Source organism: Meleagris gallopavo, chromosome 1, assembly GCF_000146605.3.
Source record: "Meleagris gallopavo isolate NT-WF06-2002-E0010 breed Aviagen turkey brand Nicholas breeding stock chromosome 1, Turkey_5.1, whole genome shotgun sequence".
In the NCBI taxonomy this organism is placed as follows: domain Eukaryota; kingdom Metazoa; phylum Chordata; class Aves; order Galliformes; family Phasianidae; genus Meleagris; species Meleagris gallopavo.
Window position 1 is genome coordinate 55,009,292 of NC_015011.2, and position 17,979 is coordinate 55,027,270.

Consider the following 17,979-nt stretch of genomic DNA (forward strand, 5'->3'; position numbering starts at 1 on the left):
TTTTTTTTTTCCTTCTCAGGAGACTGTAGGCACTGTAAAAGTTGACAGATTGGTTAAAATTATTTTGAGGAGGATGGGGTACAAGAGATTAAGTAAGCAAGAACTCATTTCAGGAGCCTTGTGTTGGGAATTATTGAAAGTTTTCAGTTTTCTTCAGTGTTTGCTGCCTCTGTGCCTTAAAAATTGTATAATATTGTAGTGATTCTTACTTGAGTCAATAAAGCCCAAAGAAACTATTTTCTTGTATAAGTGAATTCACTGTAAAAACGTGTTAAACTTTACTAAAGGCTGAACTTCAAGTTAGCATGATATCTTTTGTCCACTTACAGAGTTTCGTAAACTGATGACATCAGATCTCATTTGAAATATTTTCAAGTTTCTTATACTTTAGTTTGAGAGAACTAGGAATAAAAAGCCAAAGAACAATTCACTATACAATATCATAGAATCATAGAATCTAGAATCACCCAGGTTGGAAAAGATCTACAAGATTCCAGTCCAACCATCCACTTATCACCAATAGTATTTCATATATTTTAGTGAGAACATGAAATATAGACTTAACTTGGCCTTTGAAAATAACAGGATGTCATTTCATGGTTGGTATACAGTTTCTGATGAGTATTTCTGATCTTTAGACCAAGGAATATGTGCCCCTTAACACACAAAACATTAAGTCTTGCATCTGATCTACACTAGATTTTACTTTCAGTATGATCGTAACTATAGACCTCTGCGGGCTAACTTGAAAATTGTAGAAATCAAAACTGTCAGAGGAAAACATTTTTAATATTATTATTTGGAATAGCTTATTAAGAAAACATGGATGCTTTTAAGTTGTGAAACAGATGAATTTATTACAGTTTAAAATACCCATTAAAGGAAATGCCAACAGAAGACTAGTCTTAAGGCATCACTCTCCAAAATTAACATTTTTTTTATCTCGTGGAAAATTAACAATTGAAAATCATCAATATTTCTGAAAAAAAAAAAAAAAGGGTGATACACCACACCTAATATAATTTTCACAGAATTTGATTGGTAGCCAAGAGGTTAATGCGTTAAGTGGAGGTAGTGAATCAGCGCATGAAAGAACATTTTGCCTTCAGATACTTGGTAATGTGTGACTGCTCAGTTATGTCCTTTCCGAGTACTTCATTACAGGAGTGCATTAATAAAATATGCCGTATCTTAACCACAGAAGCTCCCCAGGATTATTTTTTTTATTTCTTTACGTATATCACACTCATGTGCTTATAATTGAATACATGAAAACTATTGGTGCCTCTTCTTGTTTTCCATTCATTCTCAATAACTTTTTGGAGACCATCATTGTAGATTAAAACAAAGACTGAAAAACTTCTGCTCTGTATTAACCAAACAGCAGTGTGATTTCTTTTTAGTACATCTTACATAAATGTAAATTTCCTTCCCATTCCACTTTAGTTTTGAGCTTCCTGTGGCCAGCAATGCATAAAAGGGGAAAAAGGGAATAGACTTTTACGATGTATATTGTGCAGAGATGATTAGAAAACATTTTTCAAGCAATATAGCTAAAACTTCTACGATTTGTGTCCACCATCAAAAACTTGTAGTATAGTGTTCCAGTCAACTAACTGCAAATACCAAATCTTGAAACAAAGATGCCAGCTTTTGCTTCCTCCACAGTCCTTGCAACTTAAGAGTAGGAGTTCAGATTTAGTGTTGTCCATTGGCTTTGAACTTTTCAAACTATTTCCAGGTTGTATTTTCTCAAGTTTAAAACCAGTGCAACTTATCAGACTTTAACAAATGAAAAAACTATGGCTCTGCCCAGAAGGGAATAGCTGAGGAAGTCCACATCTTTTAAATGTTTCTATAGTTTACTTCTATTGCAGTATTTTGTATATACAAAACAATATAAAAATTACAACATAATGCAAAAAGGGAGCAGGAATATTGCTGCTAGTATTTAAAATGTTTTGGTGGATGCTTTTGAAGATGTTGCAGAATTAATGGTGTGGGTTCTTCATAGAATTTAAATCCCTGCTCCTCTGCAATGTTTTCCATAATAAAAAGAAACATAAAATATTCATCAATGCAAAATACAGCGTTCTCTGCTATCAGGAATCTTCGTGTATTTCTGTTGATATCCTTAAAGTAACTCTCTAAAAGAAAAATAAAACAGATCAGCTTAAGATTAATTAATTTTACAGTTCTGTGATATACAAGGAATACAAGGAATTATAAGAACAAAATACATATTTTAATGTAATATGTACTGTGAGAAATATTTAAAAATAAAGAACGATTATTTTTCTTGTAGTCTGGTGTTTCGTTTCCTGGATTAATAGTTTGTCTTTCTTTGGCACTGATTAAGACAAAAAAAGAGAATGCAATAAAAAAAAGTATTTGTCAAACATTGACACTATATGCCATGTTATTTTATAGCCTGTAAGTTAAAATACATACGTTTTATTTAGTCTTTTATTTATTGAGATCATGTTATATTTAGTTAAACTTTCAGTGTTTGAATTTTGTGATTTGAAGGAGAGCCACTAAGTTATTCTCTGAGTACTACAGTACTGACTGCAAATGTGTATCTCCAAGGTATGACTTCATTGGTAAAATCAATGCTGTCAGAAATCTAATCATCAAACCGTGGTGGACTGGCAGTAAATACAAGAGAAGACAAGTGGTAAATTTGATGATGGTACTTGAATATTTTTTGTCAGTTTTGGAAGGCAATTACAGCCTTTAATATAATTAATTCTGCAATTTTGATCAATTACATTTTTTTCAATACATTTATTTCAGCATAATCTTGACTTCATTTTAATACGGGAAAACCCTGCAGTCATAGTCTATTCAGCATTATTAGTCACAGAATCACAGAATCACAGAATGACTTGGGTTGGGAAGGGACCTCAAGGATCATGAATCTCCAACCCCCCTGCCACATGCAGGGCCATCAACCTCCCCATTTCATACGAGCCCAGGCTGCCCAGGGCCCCGTCCAACCTGGCCTTGAACACCTCCAGGGACGGGGCATCCACAACCTCTCTGGGCAGCCTGTTCCAGCACCTCACCACTCTCATCCTTAGCTGAAAATTGATTTTCGCATATGCTCATGAAAGTTAAGTACAGATTATATATGGATAAACCACATATGTGTTAACTATTCTCATGCTTAGCAAGCATGTAAGTGAAAAAGCAAGTTATGCTAATTACAAAATTTTATGTGATCTCATGTCAAGCTTCAGTTTTATGACTTCGAGAGCTCCCACTATTTTCCTTACCTCCCCATCTCCAAAAGTTCTGGTTACAGTTTCCAGCAATTTATAGCAGCACCAGTTGGCTCACATATGTGATCCCAAGTAGTTCTTCAGTTACGCAAGTGTTTGGATCTATAGTTTTGAACTTTCTGGGAATTGTGTGAGAGAATGGTATTTGTGAAAGACCTACATATAAGATACAGTGTCCACAGTGATTTAGTTCTTACTTATGGTACAAAACAGCATTTCTCTGTCTTTTCTATCTTTAAATGATGCAGCTATGTTATGGAGAAATCAAATATCCAGAACTCTGAGATGGGCAAGGAAACAATGATCTTCCTAACATGTACAGTGGCATCTTCAATAGGCACTTACCATGAGCAGTGTTTTTTGATTTTTTTTTACAAGTTCTTCTGCTGAAATTAAGCCTCACATGTTCATATTTTTAGCACTTAAGATCCCTGCAATCCCTGAATCAAAACCCCATGAAACTGCAGCTAAAACATAGTGGGTAAGCAACAAAATGTGGGATGAGTAAGCTGAAGAAACTAATCTCAAGTCACATAAAAGTGTTTTCTTTTTAACTCATCTAATATTTTCTCTTCTTATAGCCATGTTTGATGAATCACCAGAAACTGAAGTCACTCCAGCTACCCAAAACAAAATGTTTTCATGTTAGTACTATTCAAAATGTACTTGATATTTTACACATTATGAGGGAACAGGTATCAAAATATGTAATTTATGGAAATAAGTGAAACAGCTACATTTGAAATAAAGTATATTATTGTATAAAATACCTCATGTAGAAAGAAATGCAGTTTGAGTTGCAGCATTTGTTTTGGTGTTATATTCTCTTTTAAGGGTGTCTTTCTACAAAGCCATTATTAAATACAGATATGCATTTATTGAGACATTTTCAAGACCAAGCATCTATTAAACTGATTTATAACACTATTTTTTGTTTTAAAAAACAGAGGAAAATATATTCATGAGGTAGGCAGAAATGGTTTCTCTGAAAAAATTTGTTTGTATCGCTTTGATATTTCTAGCTCAGATAAAGAGTAGCAATTTTCTATTGCATTTGTTACTCAATTCGTAGTTTTCAGTCACTGATAAAAGATGCAGATACTAACCTGAAAATCTTTAATGAATGTTAAGAAGAAGAAGATGAAACCAAAGGCCACTGTCCATTCACAGATTGCACTCATGAAATGGTAAGTATAATCCTGATGGAATGAGGCACAAAATAAATTTTCAGAAAAAAACAGCTAAAAAAATAACTGTGGAATGTTATAAAAATAAGCTTGAGAATAGAAATTCTCATTGATGTACATGGCAGAAATATACAATATTTTAAAGTAAGAGGGACTACTTAAATTTTGCCATTAAACTTTTCTTATTATTTGGCATAAGAAAAGGAGATTCATAATAATATGAAACTTTACGAAGTATGTGTAAACAAATCCTGATCAGTTACAAACACCTTTCTACTCCCATTTTTTGTCTGCAGTATGAGAACGGTTTTTATTATTTTTTTGCATATAAGACATCTTCTAAATCTGTAAAGTCTGATGATGAATGTTGAAAAGGTTTTATTCCAGGCCACAGATTAGTCTTACAGTGCCACCAGGTAGTATGGTGCTGGGAGTTCACAGCAAATCTGTCAGAAGCTTAGTGCTCTGAGGCTTTGAAAAGAGTAATCTCTAAAAGACAGTGTATGAGTTGAGAAAGGAATCCATGTGCTTCAAATGATAAATCACTTGGAGTGTTCCAAGCTTATATAATAGGATCCTGGACTTTTATTTAGGAGCTCCAACTTTACAATAATTAAACAGAACAGTACTATTTAAATACATAAAGATACATTCAAATACATACTATATGAGCCTATATCACTGTAATATTAAAGAAAAAATAAAAGCAGTAACAAACCTAACAATCTTTTAAACAACTTATACTCAGTAAATTTAAGTGTGTTTCTTTTCCATCAAAGAATCCACTGTGCTTGTTTTATGAATAGCTAGCATTGTCACCAAATTTTATGCTATTTTATTTCAAAGGGAAATGAAATCTGATTTCGTGTGTAAAATCACATGTAGTTAGTTCAGGTCTTTATAAAGATAGATATTGTTAAATGAGAAACATTCATAAATTCAAAAAATATTCTAAGACTTAGAACTCATCATCCTAATGACTTATTGTATAAAAGTTAATACAGATTTCATTTGTAGCAAATAGTAAGTATATTTATCAAGACTGTATACATCCCATTAGGATGTATACAGTTTAAATATGTCTTGTGCATAACTATGGAAATGTATAATGTATCTATAATATATAAATAGATAAGAAAATTACAGTTAGCACAAGATCAACACATAATTGTCACCTGAAAAATATATGTTCATATGTAAAGAATATCAAAGTGCCCATATTCAAAACTTTTACTCAGAATCACTGAGTTCAGTAGTACTATCCCTTACAGGAAATTCTCACAGTGTTTTAAAATGGATGGCAACCATTGTATGACTGCTCCTTATCATGGAAAGTCCTATATAATATGACACAAACAGAATGAGAAGTGTTTCTTTATGCGCCGTCAACAAGTATGCCATCTTTCAATAAAAACATTTTTTCATTTCAATTAAAAAAATAAAAACAACAAAACAAACCTCAAGAGGTAGTTATTACTAAGATTATCTAACTTTAGAAATACATTTATCAAATGCTTACTGTTGAAATACAGTTACCAAATTTGCTTTCATTAAACACTTGAAGCTGGATAAACTCAGTGTATTATTTAACTTGGTTTTGGAATATCTCCATGTGGGAAAGTTTGCCCAAAAATAAAACTTGCCCTTCATAATCATTCTGATAACACCCAAAACCACTCAAATACCTGATACTTACTTGAGTATGTCTTACCTCAACCCCCTAGTGTTTACCATGCTAGTAAAGATTAACTAATAAGGAACGATAGCAAAAACTGAGAAAAGAAATGCAGCAAAAAAACTTGAAAACATCAGAATCAAATTGGTTCGCCTTTGTTCCATGTATGACATTCATTTTCAAGAACTGTGACCACAGAAGGAAGTAGAACAAGTCATTACCAGAACATTTGTTTTTTACTCTTTGTTCTACTGGTAAATTTCTAGTGCCTAGTTAAAACGAAAGTCTAACTGTCTTCAGTTTTACCCATCCGTGATTTTAACCAGCCACAATTTGCTAATGAAGAAATAACAGTAAACTAACAAAAATAAAAAACCAGTGACCTTCTGTTCGTAAGAATGTACTCTTCAAAGTCTCTGAGGAGTGTGTAATGCTATACACTTTTAGACAAACATAACAGAATTCTGCAAATAGTATGAAACTGAGTAAGTTGGCTTCCTAATGGAATTTTACCTTTTCACTTGGAGTCCAATCAATTTTTGTCATGGAAATTCTTGAAGCAAACACAATCACTGGGGAAAAAACAGCGTAAAGGAAACTATAAAAGTTAATGAGTGATAGCAAGAATGTCTGCTTATAAAAATAGATTCCATTTTCCCCCTTCTATTTCCCCGTTCTCTAATACAAGAGAGCCTGAACAACCAGAATACCACATCAAAATTTTAAGACAGTAAATAAAGTGTGTTATTAAAAGGGAACGAATGCTAGCAATCAGAACATATTTCTAAACAAACGAAGGTCTTGTGGAGTTCTTCCAAAGCACTGAGAGTATGGGGAGACATTCCAAAGCATAGCTCAAATTGATGACTGAAGACTGTGGCAACAGAGCCTGGTAATGTTGGAAAGGAAATGAGCTCATTTTCCATAGGTCCACAATAAGAACCTTGATACATTTGTATAATTTTCTCTCACTTTACAGCTGCTGAAAACAAAAGCAGTCTGTAGCTGGATGACATGATAATCTGCTGCTACCAGTTTTAACACTGGAAGATCACTTAAAATCTAATAAAACAAATGGAATTACTCTAATTTCAGCAAGCTGTGGCAAAATCCAGGAAGTGCATTGAGTGTGTCTTTAGGAAGCATGTAGTTAAGCCAAATGCCAGCAAACATGAACTAAAGCATCTGCTTAGGCTTGAAGGAAATCTTACGTATGCCAACAGTGTTTAGAGTGTCTGAATTAGATTTTCTGTAGAAATGGTGCCCTATCTTTTGCAGTTCTTCTACAACCCTCTATAAATGAAGGAGGTGGGGAAGCTGGTCTAGCTGACTTCCTGATGTTCCTTCCTATCTGAATTATTGTGTAATCCCACAAAGAACATCACGGCATTGGTACATCTTTTTAAAATGACCCTGAAGCTAAACTTTATGCTATAAATAATGTTCTGACAAGCTATCTGCATTATTATAGTGGAAATATTTGAGAGTCCTAAGCAAAGACTGTAACTTCATTTTCATCCTGTATTAGCAATGGTGTAACTTCAAAGAATGATCGTGGAGGCATAAAGGGAAAGCAGTGGGATACACTATAAAGGATACTGGGAATGAAAAAAATGCATGATATTACAGATATGAGCATCCTTATATGACACACAAAATAAGTGTTCCATTGTGGGCAGGACTTGTAAGAGATTATAGATTGAAGCGTTATGTATACAACACCACAGCCAAATGCCACCAAAGCTCCGATGTCATGGACGCTGGGAACAGACAGCTCCTGGAAAGAGAATCAATACAGTGGTTAGTTGTTTATTTGTACCATGGTAGGAGCCGGTGAGCCTTGAGGTGATAGCTACATTATGCTGAGCATGTAGAAGCAGCAGGAAACTCTCTTCTCCAAGTAGTCTACATAGAGAAGATGAAAGAAAAGGAGAAAGAGTAGCTCAGAGGGGTAGGCTAGCCTTGTCCAGAGTCAAAGTCAAGCACAGAAAAAGCACAGATAATTTTAAGTGCTATTCAGCAGTTGATTATTGACAATTACTGTTTTCACAGGCAGGAACTGGCTTGTGTTTTTCTTAGGAGATTCTTATACCTCCTTTTTCCCTTTACTTTGCTGAACATTCTCTTTCTTTAGTGTTGAAAGTTGAATCTGCATTTTTACGGCCATACTAACAGTGAGGTTTCATGGCAGCTGATATGAACCCTGACTGCTATGGCTTTGTCCCCTACGCTTCAGTGGCCAGTCACAGGGTCTTGGGAAATGAATCAGCAGAAAACTGGTTATATATTAAAAAAAAAAAAAAAGTGTTACCTAAAATAAGTTATTGAGACAAAGATCTTCCACTGTCAATCTCTTGAATTATTCAGCCCTCTTACTCTTACTCTTAAGCACATCAACAGTAACTTTTATTAATTTTCCACCAGTGAAAATATCACTACATGTGGCCTGTATTTTTGGAAAAAATCTAAACATAGAATATTCTCTGATTTCAAACACAAACAAGTGAAAAATCTTGTAAAGAAACACTTTGAGATTCCAAAGAAATTGTTGTATTTTAAATGTTAAAAAAAAAAAATAGGAATACTAAGTTACGCTACTCTGGAATCCAGCATCAGACAGAGAAATTAGCTTCAAATTTATATTTTAATATCTTCTCTGTCTGGTGGCCACTGTTCTCTTTTTCTCTTAATGGGGATTATGTTCACATGTTCTGCTTGAATTTTTTTTCTCTATGCCTTTTTTCTACTTATCTCCCTTCTATCTCTCTGTGATGTATTAAGTTCTGACAAATTTTAAAGCATGTTTCTCACAGAGGCATTGCAGTGGTCTCTCATCTACACTTGGGCTTTCTTCTCCTCTGTCCCACTTCTTTCCTTCCAAGCAGAAATGACAGTATTTGGTATAAAAAGCATAAAGCATTACTGCTGGCTTTTACATTCAGCTCTATAAATATGCAGAGCTTTTCTTGTACAGCTCTCAGTCTTGCTCCTTTCAAGCAGGCACAGCTTCTCTAAGAAACACATTACACATAACTCCTACAGTACTGTAGGAGATCTTGCTACATCTGGTGTGGTAAGCCTCCTAAGTCTTCTAGTCCAAGGCAGTGAGATCTCTCTTTAATCGTGTTTAATGTCCAAAAGGCAAAAACAAACCTACTGAGACCTGACTTTCTGCTTTGCCTTATTCATTAAGAGCTACAAAGCTTTTCCTTCTATATCCAAATATATTCTTAAAGCTATCCCTTCACTGTCTTTCATTTCCACATCAGGCATTTCATTATTTAAAATAGAGAACAAACACCTTATTCATGACCATAACTTATTTTTGCGGAGTGTTTTTTGCTTTTAGAGAATTCACTGCTAGGGTTTTCTACCACTCTTATTCTCGCTTCTGTTAAGTGTTCAGAGAGCAATACCATTAAAATCCCATTTTACCTAGCATACCTTACCTTGCAGCAAAAGCATGAAAAATTTTCCTTGCAGCTAATTATACTGCTTAAAACTCATCATAAGTAGCACTACATTTGTGTAAGTGTACATCTTACATATTTCAGCAGTATTTCTGAAGTCTTTTCAATAAACCAGGTATTTTGCTTAGGAAAGAGTGAAAATGAAGTGATGCCCAGAAATGTCAATCACTTCTACTACGATACTTGAGTATGGAGGAAATATATGAACAGGCAAGGACAGCCAATAAAGGTTAGATAAGAACTTCTGAAACATTAAGAGCAGAATTTCTACTTCCCTTACTCTCCAAATTACTTTGTATGCCTTATATAGCTTTTCCTTATTAAAGCTGAGTATGCTTTATATTTTAGGCCAGCAACACTGCTACCCAGCATCTGATTTTTTTTGTGTGTGTGTCACTTATAAATAAATTAAAATAGAATAATATGCATTGTCTGTAACATTTGCTTTCTACGTGCACTGCTTGGAGGAAAAATAACAATAGCAAGATAGCAGTCTGAGACAGAGAGATTATAGTTTGAAAATAGCATGTCAATTGCATTCAAAAATTTTATTGGCTGCTGATGCCCCTCACAATCTCTGTTTTCCATTTCTCTATACCTTGTCAGTTTATTATATGAGCATAACAGTCTTTACCAAAACATTTCTAAAAGTAGACCATCCTTTGAAGGAAATATTTTAGCTGTTCCCAAAGATTTAAAGTCAACATCTCAAGCTACTTGCCAATTAGACTTGATTTGACTCTGAGATGCAGAATGTATATGTAAAAATATATACATATAAAGTTGTTTTCTAGTACAGGCATGTTACAGGATAAGCACACATTGAGCCCCTTACCTACATAGCTATGAACAAAAAAAAAAAAAAAAAGAATTGGGTTCATAGGTTAAACCAAATCTGTAGTTTTAAAGCTGTTAAAAAGCCGGGAACAAAAAAGACATTCTTGCTCCTCTTGCCAAATATCCATACTGGGATAACATTCACCATTCAGATTGATTACATTTTTAACTGCTAAAAAACCTTTAATTTTATGTTTTTTATGTTATGAAAATATGATCATACCTGAAAAGTTGCAACTATGCCCATTCCAGTACAACCCGTCAATCCAATACACAATGAAAACATGTTGCATGAAGACCTAACAAAGCGCAATGATTCATTTTGCTTCTCTATTATTAAATATCTGATATACATCGTAATTGCACCTGAAAATAAGAAACATTTTTTAATGTTCATATATCTCTTATATTTCTTGCTCTATGACAAATTTACATACATAATTAAATTATAACCATTATGTGATAAATACTACTGCCTTTAATTTTGCAACTATTCTTACACATCTTAAACTCAATATTGCATATCATGTCATCTAGAAAAAACTGCAAATTGGTTAAAGAAAATTATGAATTTGAATACCATATGAAATACCACACACTGGCTTTCCACATTTGGAATAGCTGTTACAGTGAGAAGATCCATAACATGAAAGTGGGAGAATTCCTTCTGGTTTGATACATAATTTTGTACTAGAATTACATCTTTTAGTAATGGACACCTTGAAGAATTAATACATTTTCATAGTCTGTACACAGGAAAAAAAAAAAGTAACTAGCTCTGTATTCAGAAAATATTCACAAAATTTTGAAGCAGTTTTGGCTAATCTTTCATACAACAGGGTCTCCTTTACACATAGATTTTATTGCAACCTACATGACCCTATAAGCAGTTCACTCCTGACAAAAACCTCCACTGATTTAGAAGATCGTGGTTGAGTAGCATATAATAAGTAGTAGACCACATTCCATGAAAAAAAGCAATACTGTAATTCAGTTTGATAACACAGAACATTTCATCTACAGCTAGAAAATTAAATCACCTAATGCTGTTCATGTACTAAGATGTTAATGAAATTCAACTAGACAGTATGACTGAATGAGTCTCTTTGAAAAGGTAAAATGTGGGATTTTACTCTGCATGAAGTCCATCACAGACTCCATAAGCACAGTCATATAGCTATTGACCTTCCATCCCCTAGAAGTAAATAGGAACTGCCAAACTTTCTCATTCAAAATAAGCAGATTCAGTAGAGGAGTGGGCATCTTCACAGAAGCCAAGTGTTGCCTTAACACCATTTTTTAACACCATCTTTCCTCCACTTCTTATTTCCAGTTACACCGACTGCTTTGCATTGATTAAATGCTCTTCAGAGACAGAAGGGCCACTAAGGTGACAGTGCTGGCAAGCACCTGGACCTCTGTATGGGAATTCCTTATCACTGATATACCATGAAGTGGTTATTTAATTGCAGATTATTTTTTCTGCTGAACATTTGTATGGACTCCAATACAAGCAGAGAACATTTGCAAGTTTACGTTTCTTTACTGCGTTCAGATCAAATAGTTTATACATACCTAAAAGTGCTGAAATATTAATCATAAAGCCAAAGATACCACTCTCTGGAGGTTTAGTTCCAGTATCACTAAAGCAAGAAGAGAAAGAAGAAATTTAAGGTTAATTGATATCTTTAAAACATAAATGAGATGCACAAATGAAACCCCAAGAGTTATGTAGCTTGTCTGAACTGCTGTTATATATATATCATGTTTGAATATAAAAACTGTAACGTCACCTGCAGCATGCTTAAGCTCTATTTGTAGTACTGAATCTTTGTTTTCAGAAAGAAATCACATATTTTGAGGATAATATCTGAACTGAACTGTATTCCTTCCTCTTCTGTATGCAATATGCATAGTGTCAGATTGCAATAGTTTGATCATAAATTAAATAACTTAATACATAAATGATATTTTATCCACTAAACTAACACTGTGATAAACCTATCTAATGGCATTCAGTATTCTAGAATGTAGAGAATTGAGCTTAATTTCCTAACTTGTTTCAAAGGACCGTACCCTAGAAGAGCAGTTGTGCTCCAACGCCTGGGAATATTGCTAGGCATTGTTTAATTTTGTAATGTAGATGTAGCTTAAGAGTACTTTCAGTTCAAGATGTTGCAAGTTCTTTTGCTGAAGCAAACTGTTCTTATAATGGATAATTAGAAGTTCCCTGGGCCAGAGAAATGGAGCGTGAGTGTGAGAATATCCATGTAAATACATTCATATAAGAAATGTCATCTTTAGAAGACATATATTGCCTAGAAAATGGAATACCTTCATCACAGAATCCTTTTCCCTTTTTTCCCTACATAGGAGTTAACACCCATACCAGAGAATGCCTTTGCCTTACAGGACGGGCATTCTCCTGGGAGGATAAGAGTTCAAGTCACCTCAAGTAGGATTCTTGAGATTATGTGAGTGCTCTACATAAATAAAAATACAGCAATGCCATCACCTCTTTGCATTATTTTTATTTGTCTAAAACACAGCCAGCTGAGAATATCTATTAGATCAGACTCTATTGGTCAAGCCAATAGTAAGTAGGTAGCTCATAAACCCTTACATAATTTGGGTGTGAACTGAGTTTTCAATCACTCACCACTACTGAGAGGCTGTGGTGTAATTTACTCATGAGTACTAAGATGGTTGTGTACTGTAAACAAAGGCACTCAAGGAACACTACTCTCATAAACACAGGGAAGATTTTAGATAATGCCAAAGTTCAGTGGAAACTGAACGTAGACTCTGAGAATGAAACTTTCTCTCAGGTATATGATGAGGCAAGTAGGTACTAGCTAGAGATTTTCAGTATGTTTCACAAAGTTAAATCCTCTTCATTCCAGCAGAGAGGCTGGATTAGTTTTCATGCTGAACTTCAAAACCTACCGCTGAATGCAGACAAAATGACAAGTTCTCATCATGAGCGCCTGCTCTCTAGCAGCCAAAAGAGAAAGTTCTCTCTGCATACACAAATGCTTTCAAACAAAGATGTTGACAATTTTGTTAACTTCAAGACAGAAAATTATGGCCACACAAAAATATTATTTGTATTATGAAACTACATTATAATAATCCCCTTGCACTTTATAAAGTATTTGAGTTATCAGCTGCTAATATGACTTATAAAGAATGGGAGAAAGCTTGGAATGTGGGGAGAACCCTTTTCTATTACAAGATGATGCAAAACAAAACAATCTTTTAATTCCATTTGATGTGACAGCTTCCAAATGTTCAGACAACGAAGACTTGGGACACTCCAGCTTTTAGACAAGTTTTCATAACTTCTCAAGCATTAAGAATCGCTACTCATACGTATTTCCTTGGTGTAATGCCTCCTGAAGACTTGTTGCAGCTTGTCTTCTGTATTAGTTGTTTCTTTTAGGTATGGAATTAATGAAAACAATACAGTGATTCTTATTATGTTGTTTGACACTTCTGAAAACCATCTTAATCTTTGCTTTGTTTGGCCAGTTTTTTTAATCTTGAACTTCACATCTTTTCCTCATCTTCCTGGAGTGTTTTCATAAGTACAACTGAGAACTGCATTTAAACAGTGGGCCACTTGTGACTACCTTGAAGGACTTTTGCAAATCAGAGGCTGCTCTATGCTAAGTACAGGATTGTGATCACTTCAAAGCTTCTGAAGGGTGTAGGTGAGAAGAGAATGGAATTGGAACATGTAAAGAAAGCAACCATTTGAATTTCTTGGAACACTTAACCACAAGAGCAATCCAAATAAGCTGAAACTGCACAGATCTCCAGTCATTTTTTTAATTAAAACTTTTCTTAAGCAAAATCCTTATAGCTGGTGAATTTTGCTATTGTAGTCTTTTAAACTCAATGATTTTAGAAGTATGCTTTCAAGTTACTTCATATCGAGAATATTATATCGTATCTACAATATATTTAGAAAGTGTATATCTTCCTATTGCCCTATTTTCAACTAAAAATATTCCTAAGACTAAATGAATACTTAGATATATTTTTGTTTTAATTCTGGTCTGTCACTTTGGAATAAAAAATGTAAAATTATTCAGTGACAGTAACTGTCTTGTAAAGAAAAGGAAGAAAGAAAAAGGCACATGTGAAACAAAAACTTGTGCTCATTTATTTGCAATTGTGCACAGGTGAGCAAGTCATGGACAAATGAGAAATGTAGTATGAAAATGACAGTATTTGAATCACCAGCTCATGTAGCAAATTCTTCCAAGTCCAGCAGTCTTCTAAAAACTTAAAAGAAGAGCAAGTAGAGCAGAAGGGGAAGAAATATTTTAGGCCCAAAAGACTCATCATCATCATCATCAGATTTTCTGTATAGACATCATAAGCTATTTCACTCCAAACTGAAGACTTACATTTCAAGATAGGAAGACTATATTCTGACATTGGCACAGTTTCAATGGCAAGTGTAAATGTGGTCTTCCTCTCACTGAGGCAGCTGTCACATGATTAACAAATACAGTGAACAAGTTACCTGAAGGCATGCATAGATTACTTAAGAATCTAAAGAATTTGAGAAAAGTTGAACTGAAAATTGTCAATACTTCTCTCCTTTGTCCAACAGGAATTTCCCCATGCAAGCTCAATTTCATTTAAGACATTGCGCAACTGAAATCTTGCAACATTCTTCCTCTTTCTTTTTATCACACTAAGTTTCACTTAATCACTGAATCCCGTGATTCAGATTTTCAGCCCAAAGCAACGATATGCAAAATAAGTGTATGAACTATAAATATTGGCCTGAGTACATGGGAAGAATAGTAGTATTCCCAAGTGTACCTTCTACAAAGATCATATGCCTGGACCATACATTTTTAGAACTACTTAAAATTCACCAGCAGTCAGTGTAAAACCTGAGTAAAATGTTGTATTAAAAGCTATTAAAATAAACAAAACATCTCTCTCTGTCAAAAAAAGTTTTTTGCTAGATAATGCAGATGGCCTGAAATATTGCATTTATTTGTTTGTTTGTTTGTTTGTTTGTTTTTTATTGAAAATGTCTTAACTGTCTTGTTTGCTTTTTTTTTTAAAGGTATACGGATATTTATAGTCATTCCTTAGCTAACGGATAGGAATGTTTTAGGGTGTTTTTTTTTTTGTACTGTTTTGTTTCATTTTTTTCCAGTTAGGTATTACCTGCACACAGCTTATGTTGGAATTAACTATGGCAGTCAGTTGTGATACCTTCATCAGAGTTTTACATCTGTGACTTCTTGGTTTGATCTGCAACTTTAAAAAGAATTACACAAGCCATGTCTTTACTGTCAAAAACTTAACTGTTAGTACAGTTATACATAAAATATGCCCTATTCGCTCATATTTTACTCAAGGACTTGGCATATACTGCAATAATACAAAACACTATTTGTCAAATTTCTTATTATAAAACCTCAGAACCTTTCCGAGCACAAACCATGTACTGAGTGTGGACACAGTTACACCAAATGGTTTATTTTTCTTGGATAACACAGGATAAATTTTTTGTGCCAGTAAAACTGTATATAATCAGAGGAGAGTAGAACTTTGACTATGATTGTTGGGACTATAGATGATATTTGCATGTACAGGAACAAGGCTTTCTAAGAGCTGTATTTGAGTAGACGATCTTAAGAAGGATGACATAAGCATGAAGCTCAATTTTCTTTGGCTCAGTTTGAATGAAGCTCAACTTTCTTGTGGGTTGCAATGGGTTGCACCATCTAACTTGCTTATGTTCACAGACTTAACTTTCAAGCAAATTTAAGTGTATGTACAACTCAGGTTAACGACCTTACAAAATTGCATTTGTTCATAGATTCTGTCAAGAAATTTGACATAGATTTACTTTGAAACATATAATTGAAAAGCTTCTTTAGATATCAAAAACCATCCTTAGATTTCTGTCTCACCTTTACTCTGTTAAGAGACAAATGCTAGTAATTTCCCTATTTGGATTTAAATATTAACTATATATAAGCAGTGATTTATACAAAACTGTGCTTCAGTGACTAAGATAATGAGATGGAATGGAATTGAACAGAATAGAAAGGAATTGAATGAATCAGAATCATAGAATTGCTTGAGTTGGAAGGGACTTCAATGATCGTCTAGTTCCAACTACCTTCCATGGACAAGGTTGCAAACCACTAAATCAGGTTGCCCAAGGCCCCAGCCAACCCAGCATTGGGTGCCTACAGGAACGGGGCATCCACAACTTCTCTGGGCACCCTGTGCCAGTGCCTCACCACCCTCTCAGTGAAAAATTTAACCCTAACATCTATTATAAATCTAAAATTGAATTGAATGGAATCAACTGAAGGGATTGACAACAATCATTGAGTCCGACAGTCTGATCACTTCACTAGCAGTATCCAAAAACCTCTTGAATGCCGGTGGGCATGCGACATCAACCACCTTGCTGCAAAGCCTGTTTCAGTGTTTGATCACCTTCATGGTAAAAAAAAAAAAATTTAGCATCTAGACTGACTACATTTCTGAAGACAAGATATTAGAAAGAACATACTGGTCATAGAATAGAATCACAGAATCATAGGATAACTAGGTTGGAAAAGACCATTAAGATTACCTAGTCCAACCATCAGCCCATCCCCTGCCCTCAGTGCCACATCTACACGGTTTTGGAACCCAGGAACAGTGAATCCACCACCTCCCTGGGCAGCCTGTGCCACTGAAGCACCAATCTTTTTAAGAAGAAATGTTTCCTAATATCCAATCTGAACCTTCTCTGGTGCAACTTAAGGCCATTACCTCTGTCCTATCACTATTACGTTGGAGAAGAGGCCAACTCCCCCCTCGCCACAAACTTTCAGGTCATTGTAGAATAGTTTCCCCTGAGCTTCTTTTCTCCAGACAAAACAGCCCCAGTTCCCTCAGCCACTCCTCATCAGACCTGTGCTCCAAACCCCTCACAGCTCCATTGCCTTCTCTGGACAACCACTCATCTCCTGGTTAGTCTTCTACATACATTGCTCCTATGGTGCAATTTTTAAAATGCCTACTTTTGTTTCCTAAACAAGCCAGTTGTGTCTCATCATCACCTGTTGCACTTTGGACCAGTTCTGGAGTTTTTCAAACAAACAAGGAAAAAAACCCCTGCATTTACATAACTTAGTACGAGCATTCAGCATCAGTTTCCCCAGGATCAGGCCAGCAGCACACCTCGGCTCCAGCCAAAACCTCTTCCAGACCCTTTTTTGCATATCTGCCAGCACGTAGATCCCGTGGTTCCGAGGGGTCAGGATGTGAGGAGGCAACGCATGTGAAGCACGGGTCTGCCCGCTGAGCCCAGCGCCCCGGCAACCCCGACCTTCCTCACCTGATGTAGGGGACGAGCGGCTCGACGTGACCAGCCAGCACGGCGATCACATAGGAGATGATGAAGGCGGCCGAGGACCAACCGACAAGCAGCGCGGGTACGACAGCCACCCCGGGCATAAAGCACAGCATCTCCCGCTGCCGCCCTGCCC

The 17,979-nt window shown here is 35.2% G+C and overlaps 1 protein-coding gene across 2 annotated transcripts; it reads right to left on the reverse strand.

Annotated features, from left to right (window-relative positions):
• Positions 1-17,973, reverse strand: DRAM1 (DNA damage regulated autophagy modulator 1). Of its 2 annotated transcripts, none has more exons than XM_010713106.1 (7): positions 17,829-17,973; positions 12,029-12,096; positions 10,677-10,819; positions 7,746-7,923; positions 6,660-6,718; positions 4,391-4,483; positions 1-2,147 (listed from the first exon to the last, which is right to left on the reverse strand). In XM_010713106.1, exons 1-7 carry the CDS (start codon positions 17,957-17,959, stop codon positions 2,103-2,105), a joined length of 717 nt encoding a protein of 238 aa, XP_010711408.1. In that variant the 5' UTR covers positions 17,960-17,973; the 3' UTR covers positions 1-2,102. The 2 variants fall into 2 exon arrangements, with proteins under 2 accessions (XP_010711408.1, XP_010711415.1); XM_010713113.3 differs by lacking the exon at positions 1-2,147 and adding an exon at positions 3,019-3,403.
• Positions 17,974-17,979: the final 6 nt, after the last annotated feature.

Coding starts and splice junctions, on each gene's coding strand:
- DRAM1 (XM_010713106.1), bottom strand. CDS start 17,959: ATGCTGTGCTTTATGCCCGGGGTGGCTGTCGTACCCGCGCTGCTTGTC. Junction 7,924..10,676: donor GCATAGTTGCAACTTTTCAG/GTATGATCATAT, acceptor TTCTCTTTCCAG/GAGCTGTCTGTTCCCAGCGT. Junction 6,719..7,745: donor ATGCATTTTTTTCATTCCCA/GTATCCTTTATA, acceptor TTTTTTCCCCAG/TGATTGTGTTTGCTTCAAGA.